The 12,480-nt window shown below is 47.7% G+C and overlaps 1 protein-coding gene across 1 annotated transcript in view; it reads left to right on the top strand.

Moving 5' to 3' along the window:
* The window catches only part of ANO2 (anoctamin 2), a 334,924-nt gene that overhangs the window by 261,748 nt on the left and 60,696 nt on the right, over window positions 1-12,480 (top strand). Inside the window, exon 16 of the mRNA XM_084764895.1 lies at window positions 3,568-3,763. Within this exon, the coding sequence (XP_084621021.1) occupies window positions 3,568-3,763 (196 nt within the window). The remainder of the gene's footprint in view (window positions 1-3,567; window positions 3,764-12,480) is intronic.

Here is a 12,480-nt window from a genome sequence, read left to right as displayed (position 1 = left end):
TCACAGCATAGCACATTAAAATCTCCAAACCCACGAGGGCTCAGAGAACATGTCCTTGTGCACCGTATATGTCATTTGTAGCTAAAAATCTACAAATTGTTAGCAAGCTAGTTCCATTTATGGAACAGTGCTATGGAATAGCCTTAGCCATAGACTGTGGCACTTTCCCCAAGCTGTGGGAGATAGACCCAAATCACGATGTGTCCCAGTATAGCCTTACAGCATGACTTATCAGAAATATCATGGAATGCCTTTAAAACCAGCAATTCAAACACAATGGTGGAAATGGCATTAGAGTTAATGGCAAGAGACCTAAAAATCTCATGTCAGCATGGGTATGTGAGCATGGTTCCATATGGGAGGGTATAGGCCATGGATCATCATGAAATCTCATTTACAGAAGGGATGGTATTGTACAGATTAGCTCAAGTGAATATGTGCTTCAAACAGTGACATGGAGAAGATACGGTTGGAAAGGGATGTTGGTGATGTCATCATTATTCATTATCACTTCCGCACGGCCTTGTACCTTCCAAACCTTGGGCCAATCAGATCACTGCTGCTTTGGCCTCTGTTTTCCTATGCATAAAACTAAAGGCTGTTGGTAGATGATCCCTAAATGCTACAATTCCTTCATAACCACTGTGATGCAGGAGTCATGGGGGATAGCACAGACCTTGTGCCCAGGAGCAAATGACTTTTCCTCCATGCCTGCTGCTTTGTCTACAAAACAGTCAGTCAGTCTGATGTTCTGTCACAATTATTCTTATAAAACTGTGTTTCTCTTTATCTGGCTATCACACAGATCACTGAGACTTTTATATTTGCTTTAAAATGAGCTTCACAACACAGTCTTGGGCAGTTTAAGCCTGTTCTTAATCCTCTGACTTCATCTTTGCCAAAATCCCCAAGTTACTTGGGTTTTTTTTGGTTCTTTCTTTGCTCCAGCTGACTCTTCTTCATCTCTCCTGCACCTCAGTCTGTGGCTGAATCCTCCCTCTTCTTCCTCTTCTAACTCTTCCTCCCCTGGCTGGCAGGAAGTCCAGCCCTATTCTCTCCCCTGCTCAGTGATTGGCTGTAAGCTGCTTTATTGGCGTACAAAAGGACACCTGGGGAGCAGAGTTTATCCAACATTGAGACAGGAGATTCTCAGAACAAGGCTTGCAACCAAATATGGAGGCTACAGAAATCAGCATTTGAATTACACAGCAATGTTACACCTACAGTGTTCTCTAAACCTGTGCATACTGGAAGCTCTGTGGATCTACAGATGTTTTTTGGAAAGCCAAGTGGAGAGGTTCAGAACCTGGTTTCTACCACGGGGTAGAAAATCAAGACCAGCGAAATGTAAGGTTGCCAGGAATAAGGAGAAGCTAGTGATGGTGTCAGTGGTGTTGCTGGGAGAAGACCAAACAAAAGGAATGGTGTCTCTGTCTTTGACTAGGAATCCCTTCATTATATGGATTGTAAGTCATCGTCTGGAGCTCTTCTGAGCATCTGCATCTCAATCAAGCTCCCAGCTGTTGGAGCCTACATATGTATCAGGGGAGAACCAGGGACCACACCATACTCACTCCTTTCACACTTAGCAGCCTGGCCTCAGAGAATTCCAGGAGAGGATCTCTTTCCCCCCACTCCACTATGACCCCATGATCCACACACACACACACACACACACACACACACACACACACACACACACACACTTGCACGCACTCACACACACACTGGCTTGCTCCTCCATGCCCAGCCTTTGCCACCTCATCAACACTCCCATCATCAGTCATCACTGGAGAAGTGATTTGAGGTGGGGAGTAGGAGAGAATCTCACGCCACATTTTCTAGGCTCTAACTGACAGGCAGGGACAGTCCCAGAGGACCAGGAAGTGAAGCATCTATCTGGTTGGAACCATGTGATGTCGCAGTCAGATTTCCCACTCAAGAGTGTCCCTCCCTTGTCCTGTAGGCTGTGTTGTTGCTGCATCCCCATCCAAGGAGGAGTCTCCCGTGCAAGGCTTCCCTTCTGACATCCTTGCAAACACACACACACACACACACACACACACACACACACACACACACACTTGCACACATTGAAACACTCTCCCTTGACCATAAAAGACCTCCGCCCTCTGCCTTTCTTACACCATGGTCCACAGGACAAATGCTAACATTTATAAAGCATACCAGGCTAGGCAGCCTGGCCTCTCACTAGCACCCCAGGCTTCAGCACACTGGCACCCCAGAGGTCTGCATGGGTCCATATGCTGACACATCTGTAACTCATTCCCAGCCCACCAGAGTATCATTCACACCGCCTGCAAAGTACTGTTCAGACCTCTTTTCCCAGCCAGCCCTCCACTCTCCTCCCCACCCCACCCCCCCCCCCCCGCCCACAGCTCCCCCTCCCTTCCTGAATGTCCTCTCCAGCATTCTTCTATATTCCAGGGAAACCTTGCACCTGCCCTTTTCTCGCCCTACATTTCAAACAGCCAGTGCCTTAGCCCGTCTACCCTAGACACCAACCAGTACCTGAACAGTCGCATTGGCAGCAAGGGTGAAAAATGACTTCCCCCTGACTAAAGCCAATTCAGATTTGCTCCAGTGGTGCAAGGCAGGATGGGGCCTGCTCCCGACAGGAGCCTCCCTCCTTCTACCCCTTGCTGAGCCCGGATTAGGCTCAGGGCATACTGGTGCTTCCTGGGAACAGCTCTTCTTGGCTGGGGTGGGGAAGGGAACAATAGAAGGGGCATGGGAAAGGGCTGGCCCTGCGGGTGGGTCTGGGAGAATCCCTTGTTCTTAGGTCCTAGAAGAGGTAATGTGGTCCTTGGAGACTTAGGGGCTGGAACATCGGGTTGGGACAAATCTCAGCAAGAGATCTGCACACCAAATTAGAAGCTGCGCCTTCCATCCCAAGGTCCCTGGAAGAGAACTCAGTGCCGCCGCCGCTCATCGCCCCATCCTGTGCAAGCATCACTCAGATTAATCTCTTCTCTCTTCTGGGCTCAACCTTCTCCTCCCATCTGTCAAGCGGTACCTCATCCATCTTCTCAGCTCAAACATCTTCTCTCGCTCCCTGTTTCCTTCCATGGACGCTCCAACCTGATGTTCACCTCCTCCTCTGCACTGGTCCCTGACCAAGCAGATCTGCACGCGGTGTTCCCCTCAGCAGCTGTCTTCATTTAGCGTGTAATAGTCTCACACCTGCTACTATGGTGTGAGAGGAGTTCCATCTTCTCCCCATAGTAGGTAGAATATGGAGGAACGCACAGGACGTGTTTTATACTCTATAGTGTTCAGAATTCTCATCTTTATTTGTGTTGTGTGTTTTAAACTGTGGGGGTCTGATAAAAAAAAAAGGTGAAGATGTTCTGCCTTGAAAATGCATTAATACTCTGAATGCTAAATCTGTGTAGAACTCGGTGCCCTTACAGGTCATCTGTGGCTCCCTCGGTAACCAGCGCTTACTAAGAGCTGATGTAAGCAAACAGTAGGTGCTCAGTAGTTGACTGCTGATGTGTTTTTCCTGCTTGGTAATCACCTCCCTCTCCTGTCTCCTCTGAACAGATTGCCCTGACATTCTCCATTGTCTTTGGGGTCATTGTATATCGGATCACAACTGCGGCTGCTCTGTCTCTCAACAAGGCCACCCGCTCCAATGTCCGAGTAACTGTGACTGCAACAGCGGTCATCATCAACCTTGTGGTCATCCTCATCCTGGATGAGATCTACGGTGCTGTGGCCAAGTGGCTCACCAAAATAGGTACAGTGTCACAAATCCTCTTTGTCCTGGGTCATCTTGAATGTGGTCAGTTCATTGTGTGAAAGGGGTTTGACAGGAATACACCCAAAATGACAGATGGGATGGAGCAGGAGTTTGTGCACTTGAGTTGTAAGAATGAGGACGTATGATGGCTTCCGGGGGCCTGCTGAAGGGCTTCCCTTAAGCCTGCAGCAATCCTTTCTGTACTGAGCATGAGCAGAAGACCAAGGGCCTGCATTGATTACCTTGTATGGCAGGGTTCTCACTCCCCCCTCTATTTAATCTATGAGGTCTATTGTTTTCTTTTTCTTTTTTACTCCAACATAGAAGCGAGGCAGAATCAACATTTCCTGTCAGAAATTACAAGACTTGAGCCCTCCTCATTTTCCCAGCAGCATGTCTAAAAGGAAGAAAAGCTTCTTGATACTTGAGCCCAAGAGGGTCTTATCTATCCTCTCAAACCCACACATTCCCCAGGCTCTAAGCAGACTTCAAAGAGGCATATCAGACTTCCCAAGCTTCAAGCCAGTGAGGAAAATGTCATGGCCTCCACATTCAGACGTGTCATTTGAGCCTGGACCTGCTGTTGCCTGAGACACATTCAGGCATTCCTGCTCATTAGATGGGGGAGGGCCAACACAGAGACCCTTCCGTGTTTTACTTAATCTGGGTGGCCTGGGTGCACCCCTTCCTCTTTGAATTGGGGGGTTTCCTTCTCTAGTCTAGGGACTGGGCATCCCAGCCTCTCATTAAGCTCCTAGGGAAGTGGAGTGTGACATGATGTCCAATTCCCTGCCTGGGTAGGGTGACAGCCAACACAGCATTCTTTTGAGCTTGTGAGCATTCGAGAGGTGCCTCTGTGTAGGTGCCTCCCTGCAGCAGGGCCTCTACCATGAGGTTCACACGGTGGCCCCCGCCTTTGTTGTCTCTGCTGGTGTAGGAGCTCACTCTTGGCTCCCCTGGAGCATCTACCCATGTGGTACTACTTGTATTCCTTCATAGACTTCTTGCTTTTAACTCAGTGTCTCTGGTAATATCCTGTACCGTGTTCTGTGGAGCAAATTAGGCAGAGTATCCCAGTGTCCGGAGAGTGCCCAGGGAGGCTTGGAGGTAGTCACATCACAGAAGTGGAACTGGTACCCAGCAGGCATGCGTAAAGGGAAGAATGACAATCAGAGGGGAAGTTCCTGGCACAAAACAAGATGAGGAAATGCCAAGGGAGAAGTCAGAAAGGCACAGTGTGACGTAGCTCGTGGGCCACTTGGACTGCTTGCAAGAATTGTGGTAGATGTAAATGACAGAAAAGGGGAGGAGCCAAGTTGGGCATCCAGGAGAAAGAAGGCATGTCACATTTACAGGAGGCCAGAGAACCCTAACATGGTGGCTCTACTAGGGCCCATGGCAGACCTAGGGCACAGTGGAGCAGGAAACTCGAGGCTGGAGAATTGGCTGGCACCTGTCTTTGTCTTTTGGCAGGGGACCTTCTGTGCCAGGCTGGGCACTCGCTTCTTTTCATAGATAGTGGAATGTGTTGCTTTCTTATGGGCCTCAGGGAATGGTACAGGCCCATCAATCCTGAGTCCTGAGCCAGACGAGAAGAAAGATCAAGACAGAGGTGGGCAGCAGCTGCCTGTGCCTTAAAACTAAACTTTAAAACTGAAAACTGCTCCCCTGCTGGAGGCAACTTAATCAGTGAGCCAGGAAAGCTCCCCAACTAGTGAGTTGTTCACAGATTGGCACTCTTAATGGTAGGTCACAGTACACAGGGGAGGTCTGTAAGGATTGGGACCTGGGGGTGGGGGTGGGGGACACAGAACACCTTGCTGCAGGCACTTTGCTCCCACCAGAAGGGCGAGGGTAGCAGGCAGACAAAGAAGGTCAGGATCAACTTCCAGACTGCCCCACAAATCAAGTGACTCCCTTTATCTTAACTGGGAAGGGAATTGTGGGTGATGTCAGGGCCAAGGTAGGGCCTTACAGTTGACCACACACCTCCACATAGAAGAAATAGCATAAGTGGAAAGAAAGGCCTCACCCTCTACTGAGCCCAACCCCAGGACCAGAGTCCGGTTTTGAAGAGGGACATGATGGGGGTTTACATGTGAGAACTGCCCCAGGAAGGACCCTGGCATGCTGGGATGTCAAGAAATAGAGGCAGGAGGCAGTTGCTCCTGTAAAGGTTATCGAGTGTGTGGGCAGGAAGGGGAGATGAGGGAAATCAGGAAGCCTATGACAGTTTAGAAATTTCTTCCTAGTCCTACAGATATTTTATTTTTCTTGTATAAAAAAGAAGAGAAAGTGGATAGTAACCATAATTTTAAAAGACTTGTTAATAAATATTTAGTGAATACTTCCAGTGCACTTCCAGTGCAAGGCTGGACATAAATTGTTGTCTGAGGTTATGAACAAAATGAACCAGAGAGCTGTGGGTGTGGCTCGGTTGAAGATCACTTGCCTAGCGTGTATGAGATCCTAGCTACACACACACACACACACACACACACACACACACACACACACACACACCAAGATTGTACATACCCACATTTTCATGAGCCTTACCTGTTGTTTCTAACTCTCTTCCTTACCTAGAAATCTCAGCCTCCTCCAGCTTGCTAAGCCACTGTCCAGTGTCCCATAAAGAGAGCAATATGCTTAATCTGTTCACACACACATGTACACATACATAGACACACACATGCACATGGACACACACATAGACACACACATGCATGTACGAACATGCACAGAGAGAGAGAGACAGACAGACAGACAGACAGACAGACACACACACACACACACACACACACACACACTACTTTTTAGCCCATGCCATCTTCATAAGCACTGTATAGCCAACAGGGAAGTGTATTTTCATTCAACTAAGGTTCAAACTCAGGTTCTACCCTGAAGATGCAAACACCTTTGCTGTTTTGGTCTAAGCTTCTGACTGTCTGCATGCAGTGGTGTGCTGGGTCTCCACCCAGCAATGAGTTCATGCGGATAGTGGCCTGGTTGTTTTCCTTCACTATCTTAGGCTGGATGTTCCTAGAAGGCTCAGAGAGGGAGGTGGTGCTGCTCAGTGGAAATCACTGAACCACGACTCCAGCAGACAAAGCCTCCGAGGTTCAGACATGGCTCCTTCTCTCTCCTATCACAGACCATGCAGTACCAATCCCTTGTTCCACTTCTATCCCTAGATCATCACCCCACTGTACTGTTCTCACTGTCTCATGATTCCACCGCGCCTTTCACCTCTATCAATCTGCAGCTTATCAGTGCTTTCCCGGTCACTTTTGTCTCGGACCCTGAATTTGAAGCATCACTTCTGGTCCTTCTCCTTCAGAGCTGCCCTTGGCCCCTAGGTAACACATGGACCAATGTTTGAGGTTCTCAGCCACCTTCTTCTCATTGTATTCCTCTACTGTAGCCTATCAGTCAACTCATGAACATCCCAGGCTACCCTGTGTGTTCCCTCCCTTGTGCCCGGCCTCAAAACACCACCTCCTTTCACACCCTTGCCTGGAAACTCAGCACTCTGTGATTTTCCTCTCTTCTGAATCTTTCTCTCCTCCATTCATCATCCATCAGCTATCTGTGCAGCCTCAGCTGTGTATCAGCCACACCTCTTACAGCATGACAGCTGACAAGTCCCCTGTACATTCCTGATGTCTTTATGCCTATCAAGAACAAGGGTATGATAAACAATAAGTCAAAACAGGGCATGGAGCCACAAGTGATGGTACATGCTTTTAATCTCAGCACTTGGGGAGGCAGAGGCAGGCGGATCTCTGTGAGTTCAAGGCCAGCCTGGTCTACTAAGCAAGTCCAGAAAAGCCAGGGCTACACAGCAAAACCCTGTCTTGAAAAACCAAACACACACACACACACACACACACACACACACACACACACACACACACACACACACATCATCATCATCATCATCATCAGCAGCAGCAGCAGCAGCAGCAGCAGCAACAGCAGCACCACCACCACCACACCACAAATCAACCACTGGATGGAGTGTAAGAAAGATGTTTTGCAGTGTAAACTGTTCTGGGGCCATGTACTTTGGACCTAAAGTGTTCAGGAACATTCCTATCTGGGTGATTGTGCTGTAGCTGACCATGAATGAGAAGAGGGCAATTACCAACACAGACTTAGGGAAGAATGGTGGGAAGATGGAACAGAATACCAGCATGGATACAGTTCAGAAAAAAGCATGAAAGGAAAGTACCTGGGATGTTGATTATATACTACCTTACCTTCTCTGAATGAGGTTAAATTAGACTCAACTACGCAGAGGCAACACATTCATCTTTACATCCTAGTTGTTTAAGATAGTCTATGTATTTTTGCTCACATTGCATGTTTAATGTGGGTGGAGCTGGCTCTTTGTTTCATGCAGTTACTGAAGGACCCAGACTGATGGGGGCCCTGGAGGACATTATGTTGGGAGGAAATGAGGCTGGGGGGGGGTCTCCTAAAAGAAGTGTCACTGTCACTTCTGCACACAGCTCACTAGTAGAAGAAATCCAACCATGAGACAACTAAAATACAGGTACAGTTGAGTAACTGTTCATCTTGATGGTCACTTAATCAGGTTAAGAAATGCCTGGCAGAATAGCAAAGCACACTGCTAGGTGTGTCTCTGAGTGTTTCCAGAGGAGACCAAGTAAAGGAAAGATCCACCCTCAGCATAAGCAGCAGCATCCCAGGTCGAAGGGCCATGGGGAGAATGAAGAGGGGAAAACATAAAGGCAGCTGACAGACATAGGCATTCTTGTGGCTACCTGGTCACCTTGGTGTGAGACACTGCTCCTTGATCCAACCGAAAGCTCTGAAACTAAAAACAAAACCTTCCCTTGTTGTAAATGGTCTCTGCCAGGTGTTATGTCACAGTGACAGCCACACACCTCCATGCTGCCTGCCACACCCTACCATTGGTTGGCATGAAATGCCCTAACTTTAGGACAGGTTTGTGCTACTTTGCTCCGCTCAGGCTGCAGGGCCCTTGAGGACTGTAGCTGTTAGCTCTCTTACCCGGTGCCTGCTCTTGGTGATCTTATCACATATCTGCAGATGTCTCTGTTGGCGAAATGCATTTCCTCCTGTGTCCATCATTTGCAAATAACATTTTCACAGCTCACCTACAGGTTAAGCATAGTGCCAGCCACAATGGAAGCTACTGTGTGCTTGTATGTATCCCTGGCTTCAACTTGGCTTACCTAAAAGGGCTTCCGGTAAGGTCTGAGGTGGATAAGGAAAACATAAAGTTATTCCAATAGGATATAGATGGATAGATGCAAAAAGGACACCAGGGCTTCAGATTTCCTAATGGCAAAGAACGCACACTAACAGAGATGCCCATACAGTGTAGGTACCTGGTATACCCACAGGCAGAGGTGTGGCTTCAGGAACTTCCATAGACCCTGTGGGGACAGAGAGCCATCAATAATGCCACTTAATGGAATGACAAGTATGCCAAGATTAGGGGGCTTGCCCAGCCAGTCTCACACTGAATTTAGTGCCCATCTGTCTTCCTGCCCCAGATCTCCTGAAAGCCGGGGAAGCTGTGATCGTGTGCTTTGCTCACCAGGTGCAAACAGCTGGTTACAAACAACCCTAGCAAGTGACCAAGAATTCCCTACAGGCTGCGCGATGGAGGACCAGTCAGGCTATCTGAAGGCCGTGCTTGCCATAATATTCATGACAAAAGACAATTTTTGTTAAATGGCTTGAAGGTGGTCAACTCAGAGGTGGTAGATAAAAGCTGAAATTGCCTCTCCAGCTGCCGTACGAACAATGGTAGTCTGTAAAACTGATGTCACTGATGAAGCAAGGGCTTAGCTGCAACTAGCAGTCTGGAGAGGAATGGCTGGAGCCTAGGAGTCTTGTCTGAGAGTGCACTTGGCCAGTCAAGGCTCATTGGACCACATGTGTGTCCAGGTCCAGCATATATCAGCAGTGGGGTTCCAGTGTGAAAGGGCATGAGATCTGTCTTAATCGTCAGTGATGTATTCTTCCTTAGAGGAAATGATCCGTAATAGCTATGAGAAAGGGGTCTGGATCCTAGGGGAAGAAGCAAACATGAGCTGCCCAGAACATTAGATGGTAGTCACACAGGTACACAGCACATGGCTCAGGTATGGTAAAAAGGCTCAGGAGACAAGGGGAATCCAGCTGGCCAGCCCCAGGCTTGCTTCTTCCTGGGGTAAGGACCCAGGGTCCCTGAATCAAGGCACTTCTGAGCCCATACATTTCATAATAAAGGTGTCTAGTGTTCTTGGCCACTGCAACTCTTGTCATCAGCGTAGGTACAGGTCTGGCCTGGCCTAGAAGGGGGCCTGTCCTTAGGCCAGTTTGGGGAACTCTGCTAGTCAGAAGCAAGGGGGAGAGGCTGGCTGGTTGCAGGTTCTAGGCTGATCACGACGCCCCCTGCTGGCTTTATAAAGCATCTCTACCTTCAGCTCTGCTCCTCCTCTGTTTCCTTCTCTTCTCTTCAAAACCCTGTGTGAAACACTAGTCTACAGAGCTTTGTAAGTCCTCCACCTGTTGCCTGTCTCCTGCAAGGCTGGCCTTACTATGGGCACCAGAAACAGCATAACCTAGTTGAGTCAGTATCTTCTAGTCTTTTTTTCCCAAAACAAGGTTTTCTCTGTGTAGCCTTGACTGTCCCAGACTAGCTTTGTAGACCAGATTGGCCTCGAACTCAGAGATCCACCTGCCTCTGCTTCCCGAGTGCTGGGATCACATGTATGTCTTCAATTCTTAAGAAAGTGACTATGGTTACAAGCCGTTTGGACAGATGTTGCCATGACTCACACCTGAGTGCCACTGCCCCATGGATCCTAGATATGGCAACAGCAAAGGGGGGGGGGGGACTAAAGTCTCATTGAGTGATACCTTCCATGTCCCATGCCAGGCACTGTGCACACCTGGCCCCGCATAGACTTGTGTTGGTGGTGCTGGTGGCTGTGCTTTGGTTTTTTGTTTTGGTCAAAGACAGGGTCTCACCATGTAGCCTGAGCTGGACATGAACTCACTGTATAGCACAGGTTTGCGTCCAACTCACAATCCTCCTGTTTTAGCCTCCCAACTGTATAGGCATGTGTCACCATGCCTGTTTTCTGATGTGTACTTATTGAGGAGACTTGAACAAATTGTCATTTATACCATATATGGCACAGACCCAGACCAAAGGAGCTGTTCCACCAAAGTCTAGTTTCATGAACCAGTAAGATTATTCTAGATACTTACAAGATATGCATGACCAGGAGCAAGCCAATGGCAATTACATGACCACGAAGGCTATCTTAGTATGGGTGATGACTCATGAAAACTATATCCTTGGAACTTCCTGCACAATGTGCCAACAGCAGTCTCTTCTACTCTATTTCTGGCAATTGTTAATGCATATATAAATAAATTATATATGCTATCTATGTGTTATATATGATATATATTATATATTGTGTATACAGTTGAGCACACATGTATGTATGTAACCTTGAGGAAGGGCTTTGTGAATCTTGTAAGTTTCAGGAGCTTCCTAGCAAAGAATGTTTAAATTCAAAGATGCTGTTACTCAACTGTTTTCACCATTTCCAATTGGTCATTTCTTTGACTTTGCTTATGGAGCTGCTGAAGAAGTTTAGGAATTTGAGTGAGCAAAGCAGTTAATGTGTTTGCATGTCTATGTGCACATATGCACGCCCACCCACCACAGAGCATATCCTCTACTGTAGCTGTAAGCTTTTTCATTATAGCAAAACAGATGTTCTCAATTTATGATAGGCCTGTAGCTCAATAAGCTCATTATATATTGAAAATACCATGAGCTGCAAAGGAATTTAGTGTCCCCAACCTAAGGCACATCAAACGTAGCATGCCATACAGTGTCAGTTGGCTCCACTCACAATCACGTGGCTGACTGGAAACTGTGAGGTTCACTGCCTACTGTCCTCTGATAATAGATGGCTGATGGTTCTTTTCTCTCCCGCCGCGCCCCCCCCCCCATTATAGAATTAAATAGCTAAGGAAATAGCTAAGAGCAAGTAAAAGAGGTGTTTATTGGCAAACGTTAGATTCCTTGTATAGAGATGGAGCCCTGGAGCTGGAGCTGACTCGAAGGGAATCTGGGTTTTCCTAGGTTCCTCCCAGTGACGTCCTTCTTCTCCTCAGTTAGTCCCTCTGTAGTGCAGTTTCTGGCCCCAGGACTGGGTCTTCAAGTAAGAAAACAACTGTTGATAGGACCGCTGTCTTGGTGCTGTGGTACAGAGATGGCTGCAGGAAGGTTCCCTGTCTCCAGACTGAAAAGCATCTGCTGAGCTGGTTGGGGTAGGGTTGATCCCCAGTGCCACTTTCTTAGAGAGGAAGTGAGGGAAGAGGAGCCCCCTGCAGGTGAAGACAAGCAGCCTACTTTGGGGGAAATGGAAACTTAACTGCAAGGAAGAGGAAGATGGCCTTTCTCCCCTTTCTCCTTCCTTGGGGCCCATGGCCTCATTTACTGTAAATCCCTCGCCCAAGAAAAGGTCAAATCCAAAGTATAATTTCTTCTGAGTATGGCTTTTACAATTGTGAAGATCAAATATCACCAGATGGACCAGCACAAATGGAGAACATATGGATATTTAACCTCAGAACAGTCCCAATGGTGTAGGGAATCCTAATTTCCCACTTTATTTATTTTGCTTTTACTAAACAAAGAACTG

Source organism: Acomys minous (assembly GCF_964271855.1).
Source record: "Acomys minous genome assembly, chromosome: 17".
NCBI classification, from domain to species: Eukaryota; Metazoa; Chordata; class Mammalia; order Rodentia; family Muridae; genus Acomys; species Acomys minous.
The sequence above is the reverse complement of the archived record's forward strand: the minus strand, read 5'-3'. Positions and strand labels throughout refer to the sequence as shown.